Here is a 26,491-nt window from a genome sequence, read left to right as displayed (position 1 = left end):
AAACCACATGTAGATGTTTCTGTACAGGAGAAGGTACACTGGTAAGTCAAGATCTTCCTTGAAACCTCTTTATCACTTGTTTGGTAAGAGAAGGAAGGAAGCTGAGACTCATTTTAAATCTTTGTGTAAATGACTGATGGAGGGTAGTGTGGTCCCTTCTCATAGTCTGAGGGATTATTTTCATCTTTCAGGCCTTTTCATCTGTCTCTGCTGTTGTTTGTCAAATCCTCTTCAAGGAAAAAATTGTTTCTGGTGGTGGGAATTTTAGATGGGAGGGGGGTGGCCTTTCTAGTGTAGAAGGTGGGAGAAATACGGTGTGAAAGGTGTGAGCTTCTGAACTGTGGGAAGAAAGGAGGTGCCTCCATGGGGAAGTAAAACATTTTTGAAGAACTGATTAGAAGATCTTCATTAGTGAAGTGAGATGGTTATAAGCAGGGATCTGAAAGGTCCTAATTAGCAGAGCTGAAGACCACTATGCCAACTAAACCATAGCTCTAAGTGCCAGTTGTTTCTTGAACACTTCCAGGGATGGTAACTTCACCACCTCCCTGGGCAGCCCCTCCCAATGTTTAACAACCCCTTCAGTGAAAAAATTCTTCCTGATGTCCAGCTTGAGCCTCCCCTGGCACAGCCTGAGACTGTGTTATCTCGTCCTGTCACTGGTTGCCCAGGAGAAAAGGCCAATCCCCACCTGGCTACAATCTCCTTTCAGGGAGTTGTAGAGAGCAATCAGGTCTCCCCTGAGTCTCTTCTTTCCCAGGATCAACAATCCCAGCTCCCTCAGTCAATCCTCACATCACTTACTCTCTTGACCCTACTTTGCTATAAGAAGCAGCAAATAGGAAAGGAAGAGTTTTTGGGCTAAGATTCAGAGAAGTTATAATCCTATCAAATTTTGACAATCATTTTAGAGGGATGATATAGAGGGATATAGGGTCTGAGAGGAGAATTTCATAGTATGAAATGAATAATGGTCAGCTGATAAACTGTTTATTGACAGCAAGTAGTAAGGGATACTGAACTTGCAGGCTAGTGTAATGTCAATTCAGTATTCAGTGCCTCATCTCTTCTTTTTGGTTTGCCAGTCGCTAGGTGGCAACAGAAAAGTTTAATTTTTTCCCAATTTTCTGGACAGATTAGACCATTATTTTTGAAAAACCCCGTGTGAGGCCAGGTGTTTTTAGGAGTAATATTTACATCAGTATTTTTATTTTAGATTTTACCTCCATTCTGGAACAAACAAACAAACAAATAAAACAAACCCCCAAAGCTAAACCCCACTGCACTCATCAAAATTATTTGTAAGGAATTAAAGAAGCCATACCTGAGTGGAGCTGCAGTGGAAGCTCCAAAGAGACGGACAGAGGTGGGATGGAGAGACAGGACTGGTGGTGGAGGAAACACCTGGTTCAGCTGGTTCATGCATCTCCCTGGAGATGGTGTAAAATTTAGCACAGGAGATCAAAAACCCTTTTCTGGCTGGTGGTCTTTGAGTCCCAGGCTGGAGCTCTCTGTTCCCAGCTGCCTCAGCAGCTGTTCCAGGGGATGTGGAAATAGCTGTCACAAGTCAAGCTTATTGTAGGGCTGTGTGTTTGTAAGAGCCTGCTTAGGCCATTTAAAATTATTTCACAGGGGTGAGGCCTTGCTGCTCTCCATGACAGAGGAAAACAAAATTCAGTGAAGTAATAGATGACTTTGTAGTAGGAAGAGCGCAAAGATCAGGGATAATTGTGGACTGAGATAGTGCACTGAATTACCATAATTAAGAAGCAGACTCAAGAAGTGGGGAAAGGAACCAGCTCTTGTCCTTGCCTATAGTTTTTTTATGTTCTAAAGTTGTATTTTTCTTTTGCAGTGAAAGAGAAAAAAGCCAAAATTATGATGAAACATAATCTCCCTTTAAGTTTTCAAAACACTGAATGAAAATGTTAATGGAAATAGGAAGGGTTTTTTTCCTTTTTTTTTTCCTCCTAAAATATTAATCTGAAAAACATAGTATGTTTTTTCATTTAGAATCCTCTTTTCAGGAAAAGCTAATCTATCTGATGAACAAATAAAACACTTACCATGGAGGGAGAGACAGAACAATCTCTTTTTGTTCTACTGTCTGATTAAGAATATAGCGCAGTTGAAAAATGTTTGTAATTTAAAATGAAAGTTCAAGGTCATTGGACTTCTTAAATTTTAACACATATAAAATATTTGGAGTTTTCCTGTCTTTAATAGACTTTTAGAAAGAGTTCATACCCACCTAAGTCTCCAAAGATGGAAAGGATGTGAGCCAGCCTCTCTGTGACTGCTGACCTGTGGTTGATCCATGTTATTTCGGAGAGTTATGAGGGGTGGACATGGAAAGATGTGCAGCTTAATATTCTCTAATTTAACTTTTCCTGAAAGTGGGATTAGTGGGAACTCATTATTCTGAGACTTAATTAAATTTTCACATACAGGAATCTGCTGTAAAGAGAGCCCTTGTCTCTAATAATCAAGAAGAAATATTTAATCAAGAGGTGAAAGAAGTGCTTGTAAATATATAGTAGTTCTACCTGCCCCTTCTTATTTCAAAAAGTCATTTTTTCTGCAGCACATTTTAAAGACAGCAACATTGAGTCACATACAGTGTTGGGTTTGTCTTTTTTGGTACTGTGTTGCTAAGTCTTGTATTTGCCTTTTGTTCAGAAGGAACCCCAAACACTCCACATGTTGCCTGAGGAGATGATGTGACATGCTGCTAAAACTGTGTTTTCCTCAGTACGTGAGCAAATAGCAGTTGTCTCTTGAACAGAAGCAGCTGTGGAGCTGGAGGAACTGGGGTGCAATGATTAGATCAGAAATAGCCAAGAGAGAGTGAGTGGGGAGCCCATTCTCTTGCCATGAGGCATCAGTACAACTTGGCTCTCATTTGTATCTTGCCTGGCAGGAAACACCTTTCCGAGTGTTGGAAGTGGGAATTCTTTTAGCTGAGATGAGTAGAGAAGAAGTGCCATCTACTGTAATGTTAACACTGCATTCCTGCAGCCTTTGCTCCCAGTTAACTCTGAACACACTTGTAAAAATGCTTTTCCTTTACAGTTGACAGAAATTAAAGCCCGATATATCAAACCAAAAAAGAACGGGAAACTCCTGCTTAACGCTTTAAAAAACCCCAGCTCCTTATTTTTTTGTGCTCTGCGTTATTTCAGGTTTTCTTGTGGATTTTTTTAGATTCACAGTAGTTATTACCTTGTGTCTGGTATCACGTCTGGGCATCTTTTTTGTTCTCTGCTTCTCATTTGACTGTGTGCTGATGAGTTAAAGAAGAAGGATTTTTGCTTTTCCATTCATCCTTGAGGCAGCACTGAGGCTGTGGGTGTTTGCCATGTTGACCTAGGGCTGGATTGGTAGTTGGCAGGAATTTGATCACAGAGCAGAACAGAAACATAGCTGCACTATGCAACTGTTGCTTATTTTTTTAATTTGTTTGATCCAGTATATTGGTATATTCATTGCATATGTATTCTACTTGGAAAGTAGGAGCAAATGAGTGATTTGAATCTTACAGTGAAAATAGAGATTAATCAGGTGAGGCTAAATTCTGTGATGCTTAAATCTTTCTCTAAATAAGAGAGACTGAACCTGATAACCTTTATTTTTCTTGTTTCTAGGTCCTGGAATTGCTTTTGTGGTTTACCCAGAAGCCTTAACAAGGCTTCCTCTCTCTCCCTTCTGGGCCATAATATTCTTTTTGATGCTTCTAACTCTTGGATTAGACACCATGGTAAACTGCTTTTGTGTCCCACTCTTTTCCTATTTGTTTGTCTGGGGGACCATGAGGTTAATTGCTATTTTCCATGTGGGCAGTAAACCAGTTTCCAAAGAGAGGAATGAAGTAAGGCCATCAATGCTGAAATCATTTGGGCAGAGCTTTGGTGTTGATATCTGAGCATTTAACACTTAGGATTCAAAATGCTCCCTAGGATTCAAAACGCTCTCTTATTTTCTTTTACATCTAGCTGGACCACTCTGTGTACACTGTGCGCACTGAAATGAATCCTTTCATTTTGTCTTCCAGTTTGCCACTATCGAGACTATTGTGACCTCCGTTTCAGATGAGTTCCCCAAGTACTTACGTACGCACAAGGCACTGTTCACTCTTGGGTGCTGCGTGTCCTTTTTCATCATGGGATTTCCTATGATCACTCAGGTAATAACACTGCCTTTGAGCATCACCGTCTGTCCCCAATCCCCCTCTGGCGGCCGTTTTCCTCCTTCACAAGTTGCAAAAGATTTAGCTGAGTTCTGCCACATATGACACAGGGTGAGTCTGAAAGCCTTTTTTTTTAATGGATACTCTGACTGAGATACACTTATAAGACTCTGCTGTTCAAATCTTTCTGGGAATCAGATTTTTAAAATTTTCCCTAGTCAAACATCTTCAAAGTAGTAATGTAAACTAGGTATTCAATCTACACTGACAGAAGACAGGTTTAGTTTAGGTATTAGGAAGAAATTATTTCCTGTGAGGGTGGTGAGGCCCCGGCACAGATTGCCCAGAGAAGCTGTGGCTGTCCCATCTCTGGAAGTGTCCAAGATCAGGTTGGACGGAGCTTTGAGCAACCTGGGATAGTGAAAGGTGTCCCTGCCCATGGCAGGGAGGTTGGAACAAGATAATTTTAAAGTCCCTTCCAACCCAACCTATTCTATGAATTAAGGAAAAAACTGCAACTTTGTATGTCATATAAACATGTAACCTGTTTGGGGTGCCTTTCCTCCACGATTAGACATATGCTGACGGTCTTGGCAAACTGAGCAGTTGACAATGGAATTCCCATCTGCCATTGATAATCTTCAGTGTCCTCTCTTCACTAATACATCCAACATTATAAACTCATCAATTTCAAGATAAGATGCACAAAATTTTACTATTTTTCCATCTTCTTTTTTCCCTTTCTCTCTCTCCTTACCTCATCCCCTACCAGCCCACCTTCACTGTTCTAAAACCTGGGATGGATTCAGTCGTTCCTTCACTTGAATTATACTGCTTAACCTCTACCCTGGAGATAGGACAACATATCCTTTCCAAATAGATGAACTGGACTCGTTATTAGGGTAGTTCTGGTTTCAAAGGTGATTTTGCTTTTCATGTAGTATTATGGGTTAGAGACACTACGAGTGGAAGGTCTGATGGCAGTTCAGTCTTAAAGGACTGAAGCCGAAGTCTTCCCAAGCTGTGTTGGCTACCAGAATCAGGGGTACCATCTGCTTTTTTCTTGTTGGATTTGATATTCATTCAGCCAGAAGGAAGGAAATGTAGTGCAGCACGAGCCTGAGTCAGGTCGATGTTTGGATGCTGACTTGGCTCCTGTTCCTCTCCGCTCTGCCTACCTCAATGCCACAAGTGATGGCTCTTTTATCTCTTTTTCCTTAGGGTGGAATGTATATGTTACAGCTTGTGGACACTTATGCAGCTTCTTACTCTCTTGTCATTATTGCCATCTTTGAGCTCGTTGGAGTTTCCTATATCTACGGTAAGAAAAAATACTGTTACTGGGCAGCCTATGTCGAAGTAACATTTTAGTATATGATAAAGTGAAGTTCTTAGGGAAAGGAGTATTTTTTTTTTAATAAAAAGCCTCAAAGTTCTCTTATTTTGGACAAAGAATGATAGGACCTCATTACCACAGGATACCTTCAAATAAATGTATTCAGAAGACTCAAAAGTCTCAAGTCCTTTTCCATCAATAGCTTAAAGCCGATGCTTAGAGATGAGTCTAAGAAGAGGCTAAGCAGTTAGTGACACTATCTGTCCATAACACAGACTCAAGACTATGCAGCTTCTCAGAGTGACTAATTATCCCTGGTGGTAACAGCAGTTATATTGATCCATGCTGATGTACATGAATTGTGAGGAAGATCCTCAGTTGGTATAAAGCAGTGCAATTACCATGATGCTGCTGTAGCTACAACAGTTGATACCAGCTGGTGATGTGCTTCCAAGCTTTCAGGATGTGTTTTCAGGAGACTGAGTCTTGGAAATGTGAAGATCTCCCTACATACCAGGTGATTAACTTGTGTCTGGAGTGTAGTGTTGCCAGTTCAGACTTGCCTTCAAAAGCAAAAGGAATATGAATCTCAGTGTGAAAAGTGACAAAGATAAGGCTGTTTCTGCTGTTGCTGTGTGCAAGAATGAATTATGTAGTTTATATCAGCTGGGCATAAAAATCCCAGATGTTCTGTTGAAGGTGCATATATAGCAGCATGACCTTAGGTTCTGGTTCTGTGCACTGAATACTTACATCTACCTGTTTTGCGGAGTCCACTCTGTAACTTAAGTGCTTTAAAAAAATAGTACAAAATTCAACAAATGCAGAATTTGTTGCTCTTGCTTGAGACATTAACATTCTAGACAGGACAGCGAATCAGCCCTTTCTTGTTTTCTCTAATTTCATGGAAATAGAGCAGTGTATTTTATCTCCACTGACACCTAATCCAGTGAGCAGGCCTGAGTGGTTGGAAGCTAAGTCAGACATGACTGTTGTTACAGAATATGATGGAAAAACTCAAAATACAGAGAGAAGAGTTGATTTTGACCGGTCGTCTTCCGGTTAATCAAAATTCTTGTGGGTTTTTTTTATGCCTCTGGAATGTAAGAATTTGATTAGAGTTGGCTTAGACGTGAAATGAAACCCAGCTTCTCTAAAATCAATACAATTCCATAACAGATAAGTGAGGATGCTCAAGAAGAATATAAGGGTTTGTTGGGTTTTCTTTTTGCCTTTCTTCTCCTCCTCAGTTTGTTGAGAGCATACCTGAACGATGCTGTAATGCTTGAAATATTTTTAATATTTTAAAAACTACTTAATTCTGTAAAGTTTCTTTGTTGTGTATGTTTTTAAACAAGGATGAAGGTAGTAGGGAGCAGGTATTGATTCTGTTCCTCCTCTGAACACTGTGTGGCAGAAGCACTGCAAACCTGCCTTTGTGGAATGACATTTTATTAGGCTTGGAAGCAAAAAATTGCTCTGGCTTGTGTCTGCTTTGCACAGCAAATTCGGTGTCCCTTAAAACACTAACTTTAATAAAAAATATAAACCAATATTCAAACAGTTATAGCATTGCAAAGGAAGGACTTGAATAGAGGAAAAAGATTTTTTTTTAGTTAGATGTTACGTCATTGTAATCAGATGTGGAAAAGAACTGACAAATACAAATTATTCCTTCATACTTTCTGTGCCAACTGGTTCATCAACAGATCTGGGTAACGCCTTTGCTATAAACTATTTCAAAATTTATTCCCTGTAATTAACCATTTGCTGGGCTAAGGAGGTTCCAGTCTTTTAGATGACAAAGGAAAGATTTACTTTACAATCATTATCTGCTTGACTAATGTACCAGAGCTACTTCTACTGTGTTAAAGCTACTTTGTAAGGACTGTTCATAGGACTACATCCTGTACATTTGTGATTTGTGTGTTGTAAATACAAGCAAAGCTGCTGCTCTGGTTATATTCCTTCAAGCAATGCTTAAAATTGACATAATATATTTTCAAGCTCTGACAACTGCTGTTTTACACTCCACTGACACCTTTCTCTGTGTACTTGTACTCTTCATGGCAAGCAGGTTGGCACAATAGTGGCAGGCGCTTTATGATGAAATAAATTTGTCTTTAGTTCTTGTTACATGTTCTGCTTGCTGAGCTTGTTGAGATTTTTAAATTAAAAAGGGACACACTTGGTTATTTCCTTGTAATCACTTATTTTTTCAATAGAGTCAGTGCTCCACAAACCAACCAAATGAAGCTTTTTATTTCCCATGCTGATAGAAATGTTTATTCTCCAGTTATTTAGATTATGATGCATGGTTGGTAAGAACAGATAAAGCTGGGGGTATTAATTAATCATCAGCATAATTCCCACTGTTGCATTTTGTAACGTGAGGCTAAAGACAAAATCCTCATGTTTGAGCCGAAACATTGTCAAAAGCTGAAAATGTATGACTGTAACTTTGTGCTCCTTCTAGATCTGTTTTTTGACTGTTTTTTTGAGAAGGTTTGTTGTAAGAGTGAGTGATAACTGCTGCAGTGTGTTTGTAAGAGACATTAGTAATTTTGAACATTTTACCTGTAGCAGAATAACAAAGTAGTTGTCTGACTGGGTTTGCAGGCTCCTTTTTAAATGGCTTTTATATCTGCAGCACTTGTGAATACATCGTTCTACTTTAGAGAGGGGGAAATCAGATATGGAATATCATGTACTGTTTATTTCCCAAAGTTATTCAGCAGGCCTGGCTGATCTGAGAGGGAGACCAGATTTACTAGGATTTAAAAAAAAGTAATAAATCGGTGTTCTGTTAACCAAAGCATTCCTCTCATTTTTCTGTGGAACTTTCACTAGAAAGAGATAAGTACTGTGTAATCCCTGTATCTGCTTCCATGCATTTGACTTCTGAACTGCTAACATTTAAAAGTGCCTTAAACTGTGAATATCTGCTGATGATTCCAAGAAGGAACTGATTTTTTTAATTGGAGTTTGAAGCAAATCTGTGCAGATTTACATGAAGCTTGCATGAATTTTGGAGGCAGAAGCCCCTGGTAACTCTCAGTTAGGTATCTCTTATTTGCAGCAGCAAGTGTGGCTGGAGTAGAGACTTTAAATAAGATTTAAACTTGGTGGAAAGACCCATCAGCCTGTATCTTGTGCTGCTGCAATTAGTTTAAAATGAACTTTGTCCCCAGCACAGCACATGACTGGCTGCTGTGTGAGAATCTCCTCAGAGCTCGCTCCAGGTAAATAAAACACAGGGGCAATTGTTCAGTTGCAGCAAAAAATATCCTTTCAGGTCCGTCACATAATGACCTTGGAGGTTATATTGGTCCAGACATACAAACTTCTATTACAAATAGAGAAGGACACCACGATTCAGACTGGTGCTGAAGTAGTGATTCCCATGGGTAATAAAATTACATGTATTTTACAGAGAAGAGGCTTTCTGAAAAAGAAAATTTGCTTGTAGTCAGTAGAGAAGAGAAAGAGAGGAGAGAAACTACAGTCACTGAAAAAAATGTGACATCTGGGTCACCTTGGCTTAGTTTTTTAAGCTTACATCCGCTGCAGGTTGTAATTTTTTCCTCTTCCCCAAATTCAGTTCTTGCAATACCATCTCACTGTTTAATTTCTGGATTTTCTTCTCTGTTTGTTATCATAACCTGGTTCTTGAGCTTTTCTCTCACGTGCTATCTGCCTGAGTAGGGCTGCCCAAACACACCAGCCCTGTTACTTTCTTCAAGCTGCATCAGAAGACACTGAATAATGAACCATTGCTATTTTTTACCTTCTTGATTCTTGGAACAGTCAGGAGGTTAGATTTATATCTCCTTGATATCAACAGAAAGGCTTCCAAAGTAGATGGATCAAGCCTAAGGATTATCCCTTCTTATACCATGCAATGTCTAATAAGAACATGAAGTAGTATATTACTTTTGTTCAAGCATTTCTTACCCTACTCAGTGCCTTTTCTCCAATATTTAAGCTGCCCCCACATCATGAAAGTTAGATAAAATGCTTTATAAAATTTAGATAAAATTGGCCCAAATTTTAAAATTTGTGTGGCAGATGAGCTTAGGCTTGGACCCCAGGCCTCTCTCTGTCTTACTGTAATTAGAAAAGCTGGAATCAATTTCAAATTTGTTTTTATTATTTTTTGATAAATTACTAATATCTAAATTACTAATAACTAACAGGGAATAATATCAGCTCTTGACCAGCACACCTTTTCCCACGCACATGACATTGCTGGGAAAGGAGCTGCGGAGACGGCTGAAATACCATTTTTCAGTCTTGCATATTTGATTAACTAAGTAGCTTTCGAGATTCAATCAATACAGTAATCTGAAGAAATAGCACGTCTGTTAATCTGTTTGTTCAAACAACATTGAATATAATTTTAAAATTTTTTACAGGTTCTCTCTAATAATTCTAAGTATCATTCAGGTATCAGTTGAAAATAACAGGACATCATCAGTTTCAATGCTAAGGGACACAGTTGTGATTCAGTCATGTAGCAGGTATAGAGAAGCTCAAATATTGTCTGTGGTAAAGCAGGTGCACAGACGATAATAAGACTAGTCTTCCTAGTGAAATAAACAAGTCTACAAATAATTATACAAATAATTGTAGCTACCCTGTACATACTATTACGCTTTAACCCAAACACCTGACCTCTATGTAAAAGCTCAATTTGCTTTAATCCTCAAGAAGTAAATATTTTATTGGAATGGTTCCCACCACACTAGTCCCATTTTTTACTGTGTAGTTGGATCCTCCACAGAAGTTTTCAACCAACAAATTGGAGTTTGTTTTCGTAATTAGGCACAAGGGAAGGCACCAGAGCACTGTTGCAAATTGCAGTTGGTTTCTTTCACACCTAATTGCTTTTACATTTGCTGTTTACAGGATTGCAAAGATTTTGTGAAGATATAGAAATGATGATTGGATTCCAGCCAAGTAAATTCTGGAGAGTCTGTTGGGCATTTGTGACTCCGACTATTTTAACAGTAAGCAAAAAAAGAAAATAATTAATGTCTTCTCCAAAGAGTTTTGTTGTTGTTTGTTCGTCATTCATGATGTTTCTAGGTGGTAGTAATTAGAACTTGAATGCAGCTAATTAAACACAAGTGCTTGTGTTCTTACATGTGTATGTAATAGGAACAGAGTGTAAGTAATGGTATTTTTGGTGGAGAGGGGTGATGAGTTTCCACATGCTGCTATGGTGGCCTTTCCTGTCCCTGCAAAATGGTCCTGTGACACATTATTGCATAGTGTATGTATATGTGTGTGTATTGTATAGGGAAAGGAAAGGTCATGATCTCCTGTCTGCTGTCAGGTTGGGTGAAGGAAAAGCCATTTTATTGAGTCATGAACTAATCCAGGAGAGATGATTTGGAAAGGCTGAGATGGAAATTTGAGTGACAGAGGTTTAGCTGCAAAGGTGGAGGGTACTGCTGCAACGGTGTGGAAATAGGTGCGTTCTGGATAAGAAATATAAAACTTTTAGTTTCTCTAGGGGAAAAAAAAACACAAATGAAGGAAAGGAAAAAAGGGTGGAAAACTGGAGAAATGGGGGAGAAAGAGGTGAAAACAAGGGGAAGAGAGGAGAGAAGGTGGGAAAAGAGCGAGGAAAAAGGGAACAAGAGGAGGAAAAGAAAGAAAGATGGGGGAAAGAGGAAGAAGAAAAGAGTTGGGGGAATGATGAAAAAGAAAAAGAGGGGGAAGAGGGGGAAAAGAGGAAGAAAAAAGGGGGAGAAATGAAGATAAAGGGAGGAAACGGGGGGAAAGAGGGGGAAAAGTGGAAGAAAAAGGGGAAAATGAGGAAAAAGAGGATAAAAGGGAAAAAAAGGAAGAAAAAAGGGGGGGGAATCAAGGAAAAAGGGAACAAAGGGGAAAGACGAAATAAAAGGCGGGAGGAATTATAAAGGGAACAAGGGGAAAGAGGAAATAAAGAGAGGGGAAATGAGGGAAAAGGGGGAAAGAGGAAATAAAAGAGGGGGGAAATGAGGAAAAAGGGGGGAAAGAGGAAATAAAAGGGGGGAAATGGAGGAAAAAGGGGAAAGAGGAAATAAAAGGGGGGAAATGAGGACATGAGAAAGGGGAAAGAGGAATAAAACAGAGGGGCAATGAGGAAAAGGGGGAAAGAGGAAATAAAAGAGGGAAATGAGGAAAAAGGGGGAAAGGAGGAAATAAAAGAGGGGAAAATGCGGAAAAAAGGGAAAAAAGAGGGGGAAAAATGAAAAAAGGTGGGGGAAAAAAAGAGGAAAAAAAGAGAGAAAAGCCAAAGGAAAAAGGGTCTGTTGGAAAAAAGAGTTGTTTCCAAACCCTTCCGAGCCGAGGCAATGAAGGAATGTGGCCCCCGGTAGCCGGAGAAGCCCCTCCCGGCCCGGGCCGAGCGCGGCGCTTCCCCGCGGTGCCGCAGGTGGCGCTGCGGGACAGCGGCGGCGGCGGCGGCCGAGGCCGGAAAGCAGCTCATGGAATAGATCAGAGCAGTGTTTGGTTTGTTGCTGTTCTTCCTTTCCCTTGGTTTTTTATGCCCCACCTCCTTTCAAACACCCTTCCTTCGAGTTTGCTTAATACTCACTTCGTTATTTAGGTCTCCGTTCAGTCGAACAAGGACGTCACATTCTCAATTTTGCCATTGCTCTGGTGTTTTCTCCAAGTCTAATAAACTATATCTACAGTACTACCTAGATTATAGTCCAAACCTAATAAATATATCTAGATTCCATCAGAGTGTTTCCTTTATGCTTAGCCCAAGTGCAGGTGCAATCTGTGATTGCACATAATTTTTTTTGGGGGGGGCACAAGAAGAAATAATTACTTCAGCCATTTTTAAAAGCTTCAGTTTGATAAACTCAGCACAGAACAACAAAGCCTTCCTTTACCAGCCTTTGCTGTTTGAGAGCACATGCTTCCACCCTGGAAGTCCTCAAGCCTGGACCCATATGCAGCAAGACATCCGTGTTTGTGTAGAGTTTTAAAAACTCATCATTTCACAGCAGTGCTGAAAATTCCTACAAGTCACATAATCACAGAATGGTTTGGGTTGGGAGGGCCCTTACAGACCACCTAGTTTCAAACCCCCTGCCATGGGTAGGAACACCTCTCACTAGAAATTATGTTGTTTCTTAAGGAAACAAATCTGAACTGACTGTGTTTGTTTTCCAAACTTGCGTGTTCTGTTGTTGTTCTCTCCAATGCAATATATAGTGAACTTGCAGTTGAGAAATAAATTGACACTGATCAGTCATAATTCAATTTTTTATGCAATGGAAACAGACAAAGCAAAACCAAGCAATAAATTCTTTTCTATATTGCTTCTGTAAAGCTAATATTTGATACATTGAACAGCCTAATATTAGACTTCATTAGACTCCACATCTCTGGAAATAAAACTGATCATTTTTGTATGTGCCTTCACCTAGTTATACTTCTATAAATCTTCTGTGTGCAATTTATGCAAGCACAGGCATTTCCCAAAGTTACTGAATTATGCACAAATGTAAGCAGATGTATGCTGTTCATACAGTAAGTGAAATGGAGTAACTTAGCATAATCAACATTAGGTAAAACTGCCAATAGGCATGTAATAAAGCACATTACTCCAGGGAGAAGATTCTAATTTCAATTCTTCTGGCACAAATACAGTGATTTTTGTGGGATTTTGCAGGATTTCCTTGGAACTCATTAGATTCAGGCTCTGAGCTGTTTATTATAGCTTGTGGCAGCACCCTGCCTTAGGTGTATGCGCTTTTATCCGTATTCCACGTATTCCAACTCTGTGTGTGGATACCTACCGCTTGTTGCATAGCAGGCTTGTTTTGCTTATTCAAACATATTTGTTTTCCTTTATTGTTTCCAGTTCATCCTCTGCTTCAGCTTTTACCAGTGGGAGCCGATGACTTATGGAGCTTACCACTACCCCGGCTGGTCCATGGTGCTCGGGTGGCTGATGCTGGCCTGCTCAGTCATCTGGATCCCAGTTATGTTTGTGATAAAAATGCATCTAGCCCCAGGAAATTCATTGAGGTAATTCTTCTGCTTTTTGCTCTTTACAAATGCGGTCGCAGGAGACTCTCTTTTATTTTACGTTGATTTTTGTGATATTGAATGTCTAATAGTGCTAAGATTACTTTCTGGTAAACTAGTTATTGTGTTGCAAAGAGATGCTCGGTTGATTTAAATTGTAGACCTTCTATTCCTCACTCCTCAACAAAATGCTCCTAAACTGTGGAGTGATTTTTTTTTTTTTTTTTAAATCTAGAAGGGGTTTCATGAATGCTGGTATGGCTTTACTGGGAGAAAGCTGTTCTAGCTTTGTTGGCCTTTTTGCAAAAGCAGTGTATAGACGTAGGAAGCACCAACTGCTGGTGTGTATTGTGCTGCAGGGACTCTGGCAATCAGCACTAGGAGATGTCAATCAGAAGCTGCCTGTTTGCAAAGCGTGGGATGGTTGTGTTCTGGAGTCATCCGGATGTGCTTCAGAAGGTTGCGCCACTCGCAGGAATAAAATATATGAAGAGACCTCCTGCTCTACATCTCAAACTACTCATATAAAACCTAGTGGCAATCTTTGCTTTACCCTTCTTCATCTCTTTATTTTCTTGAATAAGCTGATCCCTCTGACACCTGGGCTTAGAATAATTCCAGCTGGCACTTTATTTTTACCCTGCTTAACCTGTTATTTTGCAAATCAGATTCCTGACACTTCCCCCCACTGCTCCAGAAATGTGGTGATCACCTTGTGCTCTCCATCTCTGTGCCTTGTCTCTGCCTGCCACCCCCATCATACCCTGTCCCCTTCCTGTAGGCTCCTCAGTTCCTTGCAGGGTGTGGTAAAGCAATGCCTTTTTCATATCGGCGTTTCATCCCTTTATTGCCCCTCACCATGTCTTCTGAGGAAGCTCAATGCTCTTATTTGAGGTCTTTGAGGCTTTCTCAGCTCTGTCTTCTCGTCACTGCATGCTGCTTGTGCTGTTCCCTCCCTGGGAGAAGGAACAGACACTCTCTCCCCTTTCCATGGCCGCTTTTGCAGTTCAGACTTTCCTGCAAAACCCATCGGGGCTGTTTTATGCTTCAAAAATAAAAGGAGAGAAAATGTACTAAAAGAGCATCATCTTTTTGGTCTCTCAATATGCCACACTACACATGCCTGAGGGAAAGACCAAGACTCTGCAAAAGAAATTCATGGGATAGGAATTTTCATAGCGGTGGGACACCCCAGGGAAGGCATCCAGGCACATGGTTTGTAGCAGGGTCACTCTCTAAAGGGCCATTCAGCCCTTGTGTAGAGCACGTTGGAGTGCACAGGTCAGGAGACAACTACTCCTTTTGGGAATGAGCTAATGTGAATTAGATTACTTGTTCATTGTCTCATGAGCTCCTCTCACTGAGAAAATTGTTTTTCCTTCAAACTTCTAATGTGTCACACTGGCGTATATATTGCCACAAAACTAGGGTGCTTTTCTTACTGTCTCTCCAGTTGTGCACCCAAAGGAACACCCAAGAGTTGGATCTGTTTGAAGGGGCTTTTGCTGAAGCTATTTCAGTTGTAACCTGGTATTGCCTCAATACTGAGTCTGTTGCATAAATTATTATGGTTGATTTGGGAGGTAAGAGTTGCAAACTGGTAATTAAGCAGAGATTAAAATAACTGATAGAGAGGTCTGATCCACTTTATTAGGTAATAAACATATAATTGTTCCCTCTTAAGTCATCAGAAATATGTTTTCTTTCCCTTTTATCTCTGAATGCACCGATCAAATTATATATTCAATGAGGAAATCAGCGGAAAGATTAGAAAATTTTTGTTGTTTGCCAGGTTAGCATTCTCCTCTTTCTTTTTTCCAGCAGATAGAAATGAAACATCTCAAAATTAAAATCTTTGTTCATTCATAGTGATGTACTACTTTTTGGTCATCTGTATACTTTTGGGAAATATGCTGAACAGAAATCCAATTATTTTAATGCAGTTACCCAGTGCTTAGACCATTGGGCTAAGTAATTGTGCACATGTCCTTCAGTAAGAGAGCTTTCCAATCTGTAGCAGTGGTTCTAAGCTCCCCTCATATGGTGTGGGGGAGAATGCATAATTAAAATCTGGGCACTTTATCCTCCATTAATCTTGAAAACTTTGTGCAAAACAAATGCTGAGCATTACAGGGCCATCATCAATAATCTTAAATGAGCTTATCCTCATTTCTTCTGTGTGTAATTCTGCTCTATACACCAAATGAGACTCTCTTTTCTCTCCCCCCATGTGGCAGCGACTCAAGCTGGTGTGCTCCCCACAGCCTCTGATGGGGTCCGTTCTTGGCCAAGCACCGTGGTGAACGCTACATGAACATGATTGATCCACTGGGAACCTCCTCCTGGGACTCTTAACTGCCAGTGAAGATATGGAACTGGGGACACAATGCTAATAATTATTAGTAATGGGTGGCAATAACATTGTCAGCACTGTTCTGATACGTTTTCTTTTTTTCCATTTTGTTCCCCCACCGTTTTCTTCTTTTCTTTTCCACAGTGCCTGGAAGTGGTTGTCTAGGAAAGTAGGATTTACTGTTGCATGCCATAGGGAAGACCTAGCTAGACCACTTCCAGGTGTAGGTGATGCCCGTGAGATGTTCTGTACCCAGTGAAACAGCAAAACCACAGTGTGTGACAGGTGACATACCAGTGATGTAGGAATAAACAAAACTGAATTGAAAAATCTTTAAAGGAAACAATGTGCAGGATTTGACCCATTTCCCACAAGCATTCTCATAACAGATGGCTATGATGGGACTAGGATTTTGCTACCAGTGTATTCAAAGGAAGGTTCAGCCCTCAGATGGGCTGGAAGTGAGCAAAGAAGGGGATCCCTTGTAGTCCTGATGTAAATCCAGCATACGGCTCCTGTGAAAAGTGGGGTTGCTTTTTTCTACGCTGACAGCAGACCTTGCCCCATCATATCTGCTCACTTCTTTTATAATTTATACCATCTTTGAAGGATTGTTATGTTACGTAAACAAATGGAGACTGTGTGAACAGCACACCAGGAAGTAATATGTGGGGACAGAACAGAAACATGATAATTCATTTAATCTTTTCAGGTAGAAAAATAAGAACAAAATTAAAAAAAACTAGTCAATTGAGACTGGGACTAAAGTGCATTTGAGTCTAAAAATGGTTTGGAAATAGTGCCAGAATGAGGTGTATGGGCATCACTGTTAAAGTACTGTCATACGTTTCTTTCAATAATTTGATATCTGTCACTTCAATTAGAAATGCCTGAGTTTTACATTGTGTCTGAAAACTTGTTCCACAAGAAGTGCAACTGTGTTTTTACTCACTTCAATACCTGAACATAATTTTCCTTGTTTCTCTGCGTTTGTTTACAGTATCTCCTCAAGAAGCCATCATATAATTGTGCCTAATTTTGTATTCTTACAGTGGTAAGTGTAGTCTAGTTACCACCTGAAAACAGTTATTAGAAGTTAGATGTGCTGTTCAACTTTGTGACTCCCTGTTCATTTGCCTATAAACATCTTTATATAACCTATAACCTTCAGATGATGTATTCTTCCTCTTTCAGCCAAGGGGGAAATAGCAGGACCCCACTGGTCTATATATTATATATATAGCACATAAATTCTTCGAAGCAGTATTCTCTCTGAAATGTGAATAGGAGTTTTCTTTACATTAAAACATTTTCATTAAACCAAAAAAACAAAATCCACAATAATTAACCACTGCAGTCATCCACACGGTTGCAACCTTAGATATACAAAATGCAAGGGTTGAGGTGAGAGGGCAATCTAGTAGATGGCCATTATAACATTGCATAGCAGTAGGACATTCTAAAGCATTATATTTTAGAAATCAGATATAAGCAGTGATATGAATACTAGATTTAAAATAGTTTTGTTACCTATTGGGCAGAGTGAAAAATAGAGCTTTTTAAGAGTACATTTATTTACCTAAATAGAAATTTAGCCCAACTTGTTGGTAAATGCACTAGAATGAGGGAGAAAAATATATCTTCAATAATTGGCAAAATGGTAATCTTTATTATCTTGTTATATCCTATACATACATATATGATATTTTAACAGTGATCAGTGTTCACGTAGTGTGGCTAGTGATGTTTTATGTCCCTATAAATATCTTATCAATCAGTGTAGAGATGATGACCTGTAGAGTAGTTTATCCAGTTTTTTTTCCCTCCCCGGATGCTACTGTAGTAGCCCGTAAATGTTCTTTCCTTTCAGGGGACTGTTTCTATCCTGTTCTTTTGTCGGTCTGTCTTCATATTTCAGGGTCTCAGGTAAATCCTCCGTTCATGTGTGTCCGTAGATCAGTAGGTGTGTTGTTTCATCCAGTTGAAGAAAACAAAAAACTAAACCTTAAAGTAACACTTTCACAAATTGTTAACTTCTTTTCTCTCTCTGTGTGTGTATATATATATGTATATTAAATATATTAATCATTTTGCTGAACTTCCTCTTTCACGGGGCAATTAGTGTTGCCAGTTCTAGGCACTGCTGGAGACCTTTAATCCTCATGCAGAACAACTGAAGCGCTGTCAGGGGTTGTCACCCAAGGAAGGGAGGGCAAATTTTGCAACATTTTACGCTGACCCCCCCAAATCTCCACTCCACGGGCTCTTGCTGGTCCCTGTCTCACACAGCAGCAGGACAGGACCCTCCTGTGAGCTTCTCTACCTTAAAGCTGTGCCCCCTTGTTCAGCTTTGCCTGCTGTTTTATAAATGACGTTGTTATTCTTGCTTCTGGCTTTTATTTTCCTGACAGAGGCGGGTTTCAGAAGCCATGCTCTGTCTGATCTCATGAAGGTCCAGAAAGATGAGCTGGAAATTTGGTCCCCACGTCTAGGTGAGGCTGAGAGACCTTCCCAGGGTGCAGAAAGGAAGCTAAGGATTCTGTGTTTTGAAGTCAGTACCTCTAGTAGAAATTAGGCTTTTTTTTGTCAGGACAAATTGCTTTAGGCCTCTCTTGGCCAATATTCCTTAGCATCTTGGTTTGATTTTTGGAGTCCAAGCCAGTTTATCCTCACTACTGTGATTGAAAAACAACAAGTATCCACAGGTTTGGTCCTTTTTTGAAAGAAGAAAACACACTCAAACAGTTTAAGAGTACTGAATCCTTTCACTTATTAGCTTGTCTCAAGACAAACTGGGATTAACTAATTGCCATAAAATTACCTCAGTGTAAGGATGTCAGTTACTGTCTACATGAATTACGAAAGAGTTATCATTTTAAGGAGTACTGCTGGGATATGATATCTTTTGGCTTGGATTACCAAACCAGAATGCGTATGAAATTGCAATTGAATTGCTTTCCATGATTTATGTAATTAATCTGCTTGCTTTTTAATTTAGATGTTGTTCCTGTGCCTGGTAAGTCATTAGCGCAGGATTAGGCTTGACTTTGAAACTCTGTAAACAGATGATAGTGATTTTTTTTCCAGCTGATCTTTATCTTCAGGTTTGACCCCATTACTAGGCTTGCAAAAACCTTTGGAGAAGGGGGAGAAATGCGTACAAAAATCACAGAAGACGTGAAGTTTTCGCTGTCTGTTAAAAGCAGGGTTTTTTTTTTTTGTCACATCAGTCTTTTTTAAAAAATATTTTACTGGCCAAATCTGAGAGTTGAGATTAAATTAACCAGCAGTGTCTTCTTTAAATGGAAGTAATCTTGAAGTTTGGGAATGCACTTCATTTACCATATTCTAGGAAAAGTTTGCATGTACTTTGATAATTTTCTAAAAAGAAATTTAGTAACTAATAACATACCAGTAAAGATCTTTAAAAAAAAAAAAGGAGGGGAAAAAGCCATACTAGTAAAAATGTGATGTACGTACTTGCAGATCTATCTATCTTGTGAGTAAAAAAATGTTTAAATTTGGTGAAATTATAATGCATATTTTTTTCTTTGAAATTGAGTTTCTGGATGAGCTGAGGTGCATTATTGTATGCATTAAAGATTATACCTAATGCAAATGCTTGCCATCTTCAAATTCTTTGGGGTCTTCCTAGTGTTTTAATATACAATTTTCAAAACCTGTGTTTCAGCTAGACAAGGCAGCACTTTGTTTCCAAAAGAAGGGTTTAACAAAATGACCTTTAATTGAGAAAGACTTGGGTTGTCTTTATATGATTCAGTTGAGTCAAAGTAGTCTTTTGGTTAGGTTCTGCTCCACTGACTGCATTAGACCTGCCTACACACTGAAGATCATTGCTTCTGATACGCTGTGTGACTGTCTCTTACCATCAAATTCCAACACCTGCTTGATTTTAAATACCTTTGGTCTGTTTGTTATGTACAGTTGTATGGATAATATGATTTCTTATTGCCTGTGTTAAAGCAATTGCTTATGTATGGCAGTCATTGGTTTTCCTATTGGTTTCTTATTCTGCAGCTCCACTTCTTCTTGCAGTCAAGGACGGACTTGTAGGGACTGTGGGTTGTAGGCAGCAGAGCTTTTGACAGCTGGCATTCCAGAAAGCTTCTCTGTTCTGCTATAAAACTGTTGTAAGAGACACTTGTTCCTTGGTTTGGAGTTGAATGGTGTGCGCTTAAGGTATTTGTAAAATGGTCAGAGCTTGATATTCCTGAGTGACTCAGGTTGATGATTTGAGGGGGGAGGGGAGGGATATTGGGGTTTCTGCCTTTGTCACCCTCAGGCACTCTATTGCCAAAGAGAGAAGGTTTTCCTGATGGGTTTAACACAGTGTGAGAACCAGGCTGGACCTTAACGCTTGCAATATTTCTGTTTGCCCATAGCATCTAGATACATCTTCAGGTAACCATTTGCCTTATAGCAATCTTCCATTGTTAGGAAAATTATTGACTGACTAAAACATGTTCTTATCTGTCCTTTATATTATGTAGTATTACCTTGTAAGGTAGATGCTTGGCTGGTATAAATTGTCACAGCTTTGTCTGGAGCTGTGACAATTTACATCAGCTGAGAATTTGCGCCCTGTGTCCTATGGCACTTTATTACGGACCCATCGCTGATGGGTTAAATCTTAATTACTTGCGTAATGTCATATATAAATATATATATATATATTTACAGGCATTCTATGGGGTACTGCTGCCTATGGATAAAGATTTGTACCCTAACCAGATCATTATAATTTTTTCATGAGCTGTATGTGGAAAAGGTATATTATGTTACAAAGGATGCATCGTATATATCTTATGTAGTGCATATTATAATGCTGTATGTTATTAATTTCAGAAATCATTATTCTTGAGGCCCTACCTCAAATTTTGTATTTATGTGTACAAATGCAATTTACTGTATTATATATTTGCCTAATATATTTGGATGTGATAAATTAAAATTATTCAATAATGTATGGGCTCTAAAGACTCTAAATAAATGTCCAGTGTTTAAAACAGAAAATACATCAACTTTTCTGGTGAATGAAATGCTTCTTTTTCCACCACCTCCTTCTCCACCCAACACACGCCACAAACATCATTCTTACTTAACACATAGCCTTAAGGTATCCACAGAATTGATCCATTTGATTGTTAGAAACATGGAGCAGCAACTGGAAAGAGCCCTCGTGGGAAATGAGGATGTTGCACAGCTGCAGAAACAAGTATCATTTAAATGGCTGGATTCTTAACTATTGAGTGCTCTGTAGCTTGTGGAATGATGGATTGCTTAGCAGAGGACCGACTGGATTTGTTTAAATCTTTCTTATCCTACGAATTCAATCATCCCAAAGGTTGTAAAAGTGTTAAAAACAATAGTTTTTAACTATCTGCTGTAGACACAAATGGGAGGCTTAAGGGAGGAGCAAGTGAAGAAGGAACATGTAAGGACACGGTTCCAGTGGAATTCCTGCGGTGTGGTGAGAGCAGTGTGCCACAACACTGGTTTGGTAAGCAGGTGCTTCCCTCCCCAACAGCTTGCTATGAGAATTGCACTGATGCAACCTGTTTCACTGTTGCCAGACACAACCTTTAGAGAAACTACTCCCAAATACAGTATCTAAAGCAAGATGTCAAAATGTGGCATCAAATATGGTAGCACAAGGCAATGACTTCAGGCAAGGGCTGATCCTGAAGACAGGATTGTTTCACCAGTTCTGGTAATCAGTTCTCCTCCAAAAAAATACTTTGTTCTGCCTTTAAACTTGCATTTCTCTGAGATGTGTATGTGTGGGCAAAGGGAGTGGCAGGACCAAGTGACTCCAGTCATTCTTTTCATATTATACATAGAGATGTACTGCATCTTAGAGAAGTCTGAAGTTACCAGTGAGCATCATGAGAGTCCTGAGAAACAGGTAAGTGTAATTAATCCCCTTTTCAGGAAGAAAAACTGAGGCACATGGAATTTGTCAAATACCCAAAGTCAACCCCTGTAAGTCAATGATACAATACATCGATTTTTAGGAGTAAGAGGCAGTTATTTGCTGTCACCATTAAGCACTATGGCATCAAATTTTTAAACTCATGGGAATGGGTAAAAATCCATGCCCTTTTAACTTGATTGTATGGATTCACCATGGCCACATTTTAAACCAATGTATATTGCTTAACACCTGGAAGAAAGGTACGTCTTCTGTTGCAGTGCTCACAGATGTGCTTAGTTTAAAATAATTTTACTCTTTTAGTGCTGAAATTTCTATGGTCAGGGTATGGGTTGAAGGGCACATCTCACATCTTATACCAAACAGATTAATTAAATGTTTCAGTCTTCAAACATTTGCTGACCATGTGTTTGGGAATTAAAAAAAAAAAAAAAAAAGAAAAGCTTAGATGCTGCTCCGGCTTCATTCCGGTGCATTTATTAATTATTTATGTAATTATAAATTCCAACATGGGTACTTTCAGCCTGTTGAACTGATTATATAGCCTTTTACATGTATTTATCAGTGTGTAAGACAGATATGGCTTATAGTAACCCCCCATTTTACACCTACTCTTTTTCATAATATTCAGGTGTGAGTGCTGCTGTTAATTCCTGCCCTCTACTGGCAGCAAAGCAAACCTGACTCATATGGATTTTAAATATCTCTGTAGAGCCAGGCTTTCCAGGGATGCGAACCTTCTTTGTGAATGGAGACTTTTTACTCCATGAGCTACGAGGTGATGGGGGTTTGTTTTTCTTTTTTTTTTTTTTTTTCTCTCCCAGGTGGAAACACTGTCGTTTCCCAGCGTTTGCAGTTCAGCTGGCAACTGAGCCCACACATATTCAGATACACTTGGAGTAAAATTGCCTTTTAGCTGTGGCACGCAGACAGCCTTACAAATGCTCAGAAAGACACTAGGCCTACTTAAAAATCCTTCATCAAACTCCAAAGTGTCACAAGCTTTGTGGCTGGCAGGGCTAACAGTTTAACACCACACAGTTAGCAACTTCACAATAATTTAGGTCAAAATCAAGAAACATTCAATGACCAACTGAGAGTGCAAGAACAATATTTCACAGAAGTGTTATCTGAGCTGAAATCCAGCTCACTTGCCAGGACAAACATTTCACTCTTGCAAAAGTGCCATCAGACAATTTTTTTTATGTAATTGCTATGAATATTCAGGAACACAGTTCTAATTAATATCTGAATGTCAGGCTTTTCAGCTATTTATACTTCCAATAAGATCATATATCAGGAGGTCAGATTTTCTGGTGATAAAGGAAGATGATTTGTTGCCGATAGAGGAGGTGCAAGAGTAGTATTGGCTGCAAGAATGGGATTTTTTGTTTTCCATCCATTTGCCCTGGTCAGTTGAAAATGCTTGTAAGATTACTAATGCTCTCTGAACCTCTGAGCCTTTGGGCACTGAGCTGGACTACAGGAAGAGCCACATCTGTGGGACCGGCTGCTTCCACAGCACTTTCTACCAAGCTCCTTGCATTATTTTCTGTAGTACCTGTGGGCTTTTGAATGCTTCTAGTGAACAGAAGAACAAATCAGTAATGGTTAGGACATTCTTTATCCATGAGATTGTTCAAGTTGTGTTTGAAGCTGTGCTTTAAATCTGCTAACATGGTGCAAATTTTTGTATGTTCACACAGTAGGTTTTATTTTTAAATAGCATTTAATACAGATTTAGATTAATCAGGTCTATTTGAGAATCTAGCCATGACCAGTTTAAATTATATATCTATTTTAGACTCTGTACCAAATGGAAAATAGAAAACTTGGCTTGAATTACATTCAATTTGGTGTGTAGATAGACACTGGTTTTACTACTAAATAAGCACAAACAGATCTAAGCTAACAGGAATTGGATATACAGACCTGTTTCACAAAAAGAAATCTCTTAAATAAGAGAGTACATGCTATGCAGAACATTGATGTGATCAGGGTGGAATCAGAGGGGTGTGTCTTCACGTGCTGATGTACCATTGCCTCTTTTTCTTGTTGCTATGGTTATGTAGCATATCCATGTATACACACATATACTTGTACATCATGTGTGTATTTCTCCTCACACCCCATGGCTAAGAGTGGGGCTAACAACAGGGCATCCTCATCAAAGGTAAGAAGCTAAAAAGTTATATTTGAAAAAAAAAAAAAGTTGTTTTGATACACTGGAGATAAATTACTGAGGTGCTTTTGGAATGACCACCCCGGAGATTTCCTGGAGTGCATCACCTTGCTTGCAGCCAGGAACAGCTGTTTCCTGAGATCCTACTAATTAAGTAATTAGGCAGCCAAGTCAGACTCTTTGCTCTTGCCAATGTAAAGGTGTGTGAATGCAACTATCCACTTAAGATGGGCATGATTTGTATGGTGTCATCCTAACTTTATCCAAATGTACAGTTTATTATTTTACATTTAAGACGGCTGGAACTGGTGTGGTGCAGAACCAAACCACCGTGAGGGGAAGCAGTAGAGAGGATGATCCTCGGGCTTCACAGCTGAAATGACTTGTTTTGAACTGTGGCAAAGCTAGATCAGCTGGAAATCTCATTCTGCTCCTGTTCAGTAGGGGGGGAATGTCATCGGGGCCAATAACCTCTCCTTCAAATTGAAATCAGGTGTTCTACAGGAAAGAGACATTACAGAGAACCGAGGCATGCGGTGATCAGTTTCTTGCCAAGGATCGAGTCAAATTAAAGGGCTGGAGGGGAGAAATATTTTGAAAACAGGTTTTAAAACAGCCATCAGAGCAGATTCTTATATGGCTCACAAGTACCGTTAAATACTTTGCTTCCCCTTTACACTTTAGAGGCATGAAAAAGCAGTTAAGTACTTGAGTTGAGCAAGGACACGCAAGAAGCCGAGGAAGGGTGCAGGTTTCTGTATTATATCCCAGAACTTCTTTTTGTTTATTCATACAGCGCATGAATTATTACTAAGACTAAATAGTTAATGAGGGTTGATTCTCACGCCGAGAAGGAGGAGGACGCGGGGGGGAGGGAGGCGCTCCCGCAGCCACATCTCGCACCCACCCGGGGTGGTTCATTCGGGGAGATTCACCCCTCGGGGGAGCAGGGAAGGGTGTGCTCCGCTCCTGGCCGAGCCGTGCGGGGCGCGGGGGGCGAAGGGGCGTGCGGGGCTCCCGCTCGGAGCGCGGCCGTGGCCGGGCGGCGGCGCTGGCGAGGCCCGGGGGGGCCGCGCGTCACGGCGGGGGGCGGGCGGGGAGCCCCCGCTGCGGGGGCGTCGGGGCCGCGCCTGGGCAGCGGGCGGAGCCGCCGCCGCCTTCCCTCCTGCTCCTGCCGCCGGAGCCGCTCCGCGCCTCGGAGGCTGCGCTCGGCTGCGCTGGGCTCGGCTCCGCGGCGCTCGGTGCGGCCCCGCAGCCGCCGCCGGCAGGGAGGGAGCGAGCGAGCGAGGCGGACGCCGCCGCCCGCGCCGCGCCCATGGGTCCCCTCCTACTCCTCTGGGCGTGTGCGGCCGCCGCCGGGGCAGGTGAGGGGCCGCACCGGGGCTGCGGGGCCGGGGGTCCCTTGCGGCACTGGAGTCCGTCCCGGGGATGAGGGTGAGGGCCGGGGCCGCCGCCCGGAGCGCGCTTGGCAGCGGGAGGAAACTTTGAGGGGAGGCGGCGGGGACCGGGAGCCGCCCCGGCTGCGGCCGCACATCCCGCAGGGGATCCGCTGGGCGCTGACCCCCGGCGGGGCGGCCGCGGGAAAGTTTTGCGAGAGCGGCGTGTGGGCTGCGCCCCGCGGAGACCGGCGGCGGGCAGAGCGGGGGTCCGGGCGAGGGGCGGCCGCGGGGGTCTGTCCGGGTGGCGCTGCCCGCGGTACCGGGCGGGACGGATGCGGTACGAGCGGGATGCGGCTGCAGGTGCGTTATTCCAGCCGGTGCCGTGCCCGCCCCGTTTTCTCTACAGTGTTGCGCGACCCAAGTATCGCTTCTTGTTTCTTGCGGAGGCTTTGTTCTCTTTCCCCGGGTACCGCTCCTCCTCGGTTGGAGCTGATGAAGGGGACGTTTCTCCCTGGTGCTTGTAGCTCTATTCCCAAGGAAATTACCCGGCACAATTATCAGAAGTGCAAAGCAATTCACGTTTTATAATTAAATTCATATAGTAATTATTACCTCATTAAAATCTGCAGAGAGATGTGACACAGAAATAGTTGAAAGAAAATACCACCCGTCCGTTTTTTAGTGGTGCTACCCCTGATAGTGCATACGGAGATTTTAAATGGTCAGTAGGACCCAAAACTCTACTACTCTGAAAGTTCTTTGTATGCAACAATTGCCACTGAAGTTGTGAGAGGAAAGAGCAAAATGCCTCTTCTCTAGCCTCCTCTTTACCATTTGAATGATTGCACATGGGTACGTGGAAATGGCTTGATTGTGTTGAGTGTGCTTTAAGTAAAAGTTTTTCCATCCCCAAATGGCACGTTACACACGTCGAGGAGATTATAAATGTGCTGCATATGTTGCATGGCTGCACATTAGCTAGATGGAGCATGGCGTGATTGCTGGTGCTTGGGTGTAGGTGATAAAGGCACAAGCGGAGAATACAAGCTGTCGGAGCTGTAAGGCAGA

General features: G+C 41.0%; 2 protein-coding genes across 3 annotated transcripts in view; both read left to right on the top strand.

Annotated features, from left to right (window-relative positions):
* SLC6A5 (solute carrier family 6 member 5) overlaps positions 1–20,595 on the top strand; it is a 32,862-nt gene extending 12,267 nt beyond the window's left edge. Inside the window, exons 11-17 of one of the 2 annotated variants that reach the window (XR_004357777.1) lie at positions 3,645–3,757; positions 4,052–4,183; positions 5,408–5,507; positions 10,431–10,531; positions 13,390–13,556; positions 15,794–16,194; positions 16,910–20,595. Coding sequence is in view for 1 of the 2 variants with exons in the window: in XM_032691995.1 (XP_032547886.1) it covers positions 3,645–3,757; positions 4,052–4,183; positions 5,408–5,507; positions 10,431–10,531; positions 13,390–13,556; positions 15,794–15,827 (647 nt within the window). In the remaining variant the exon portion in view is untranslated. Of the gene's footprint in view, positions 1–3,644; positions 3,758–4,051; positions 4,184–5,407; positions 5,508–10,430; positions 10,532–13,389; positions 13,557–15,793 lie in introns of both variants that reach the window. The other variant, XM_032691995.1, reaches the window with a different exon arrangement.
* A 4,653-nt stretch (positions 20,596–25,248) lies between these two features.
* Positions 25,249–26,491, top strand: part of NELL1 (neural EGFL like 1) — a 287,217-nt gene continuing 285,974 nt past the window's right edge. The window contains 1 exon segment of the mRNA XM_032691544.1: positions 25,249–25,408. Within this exon segment, the coding sequence (XP_032547435.1) occupies positions 25,360–25,408 (49 nt within the window). The 5' untranslated portion in view covers positions 25,249–25,359.

Source organism: Chiroxiphia lanceolata, chromosome 6 (assembly GCF_009829145.1).
Source record: "Chiroxiphia lanceolata isolate bChiLan1 chromosome 6, bChiLan1.pri, whole genome shotgun sequence".
In the NCBI taxonomy this organism is placed as follows: Eukaryota; Metazoa; Chordata; class Aves; order Passeriformes; family Pipridae; genus Chiroxiphia; species Chiroxiphia lanceolata.
The sequence above is the reverse complement of the archived record's forward strand: the minus strand, read 5'-3'. Positions and strand labels throughout refer to the sequence as shown.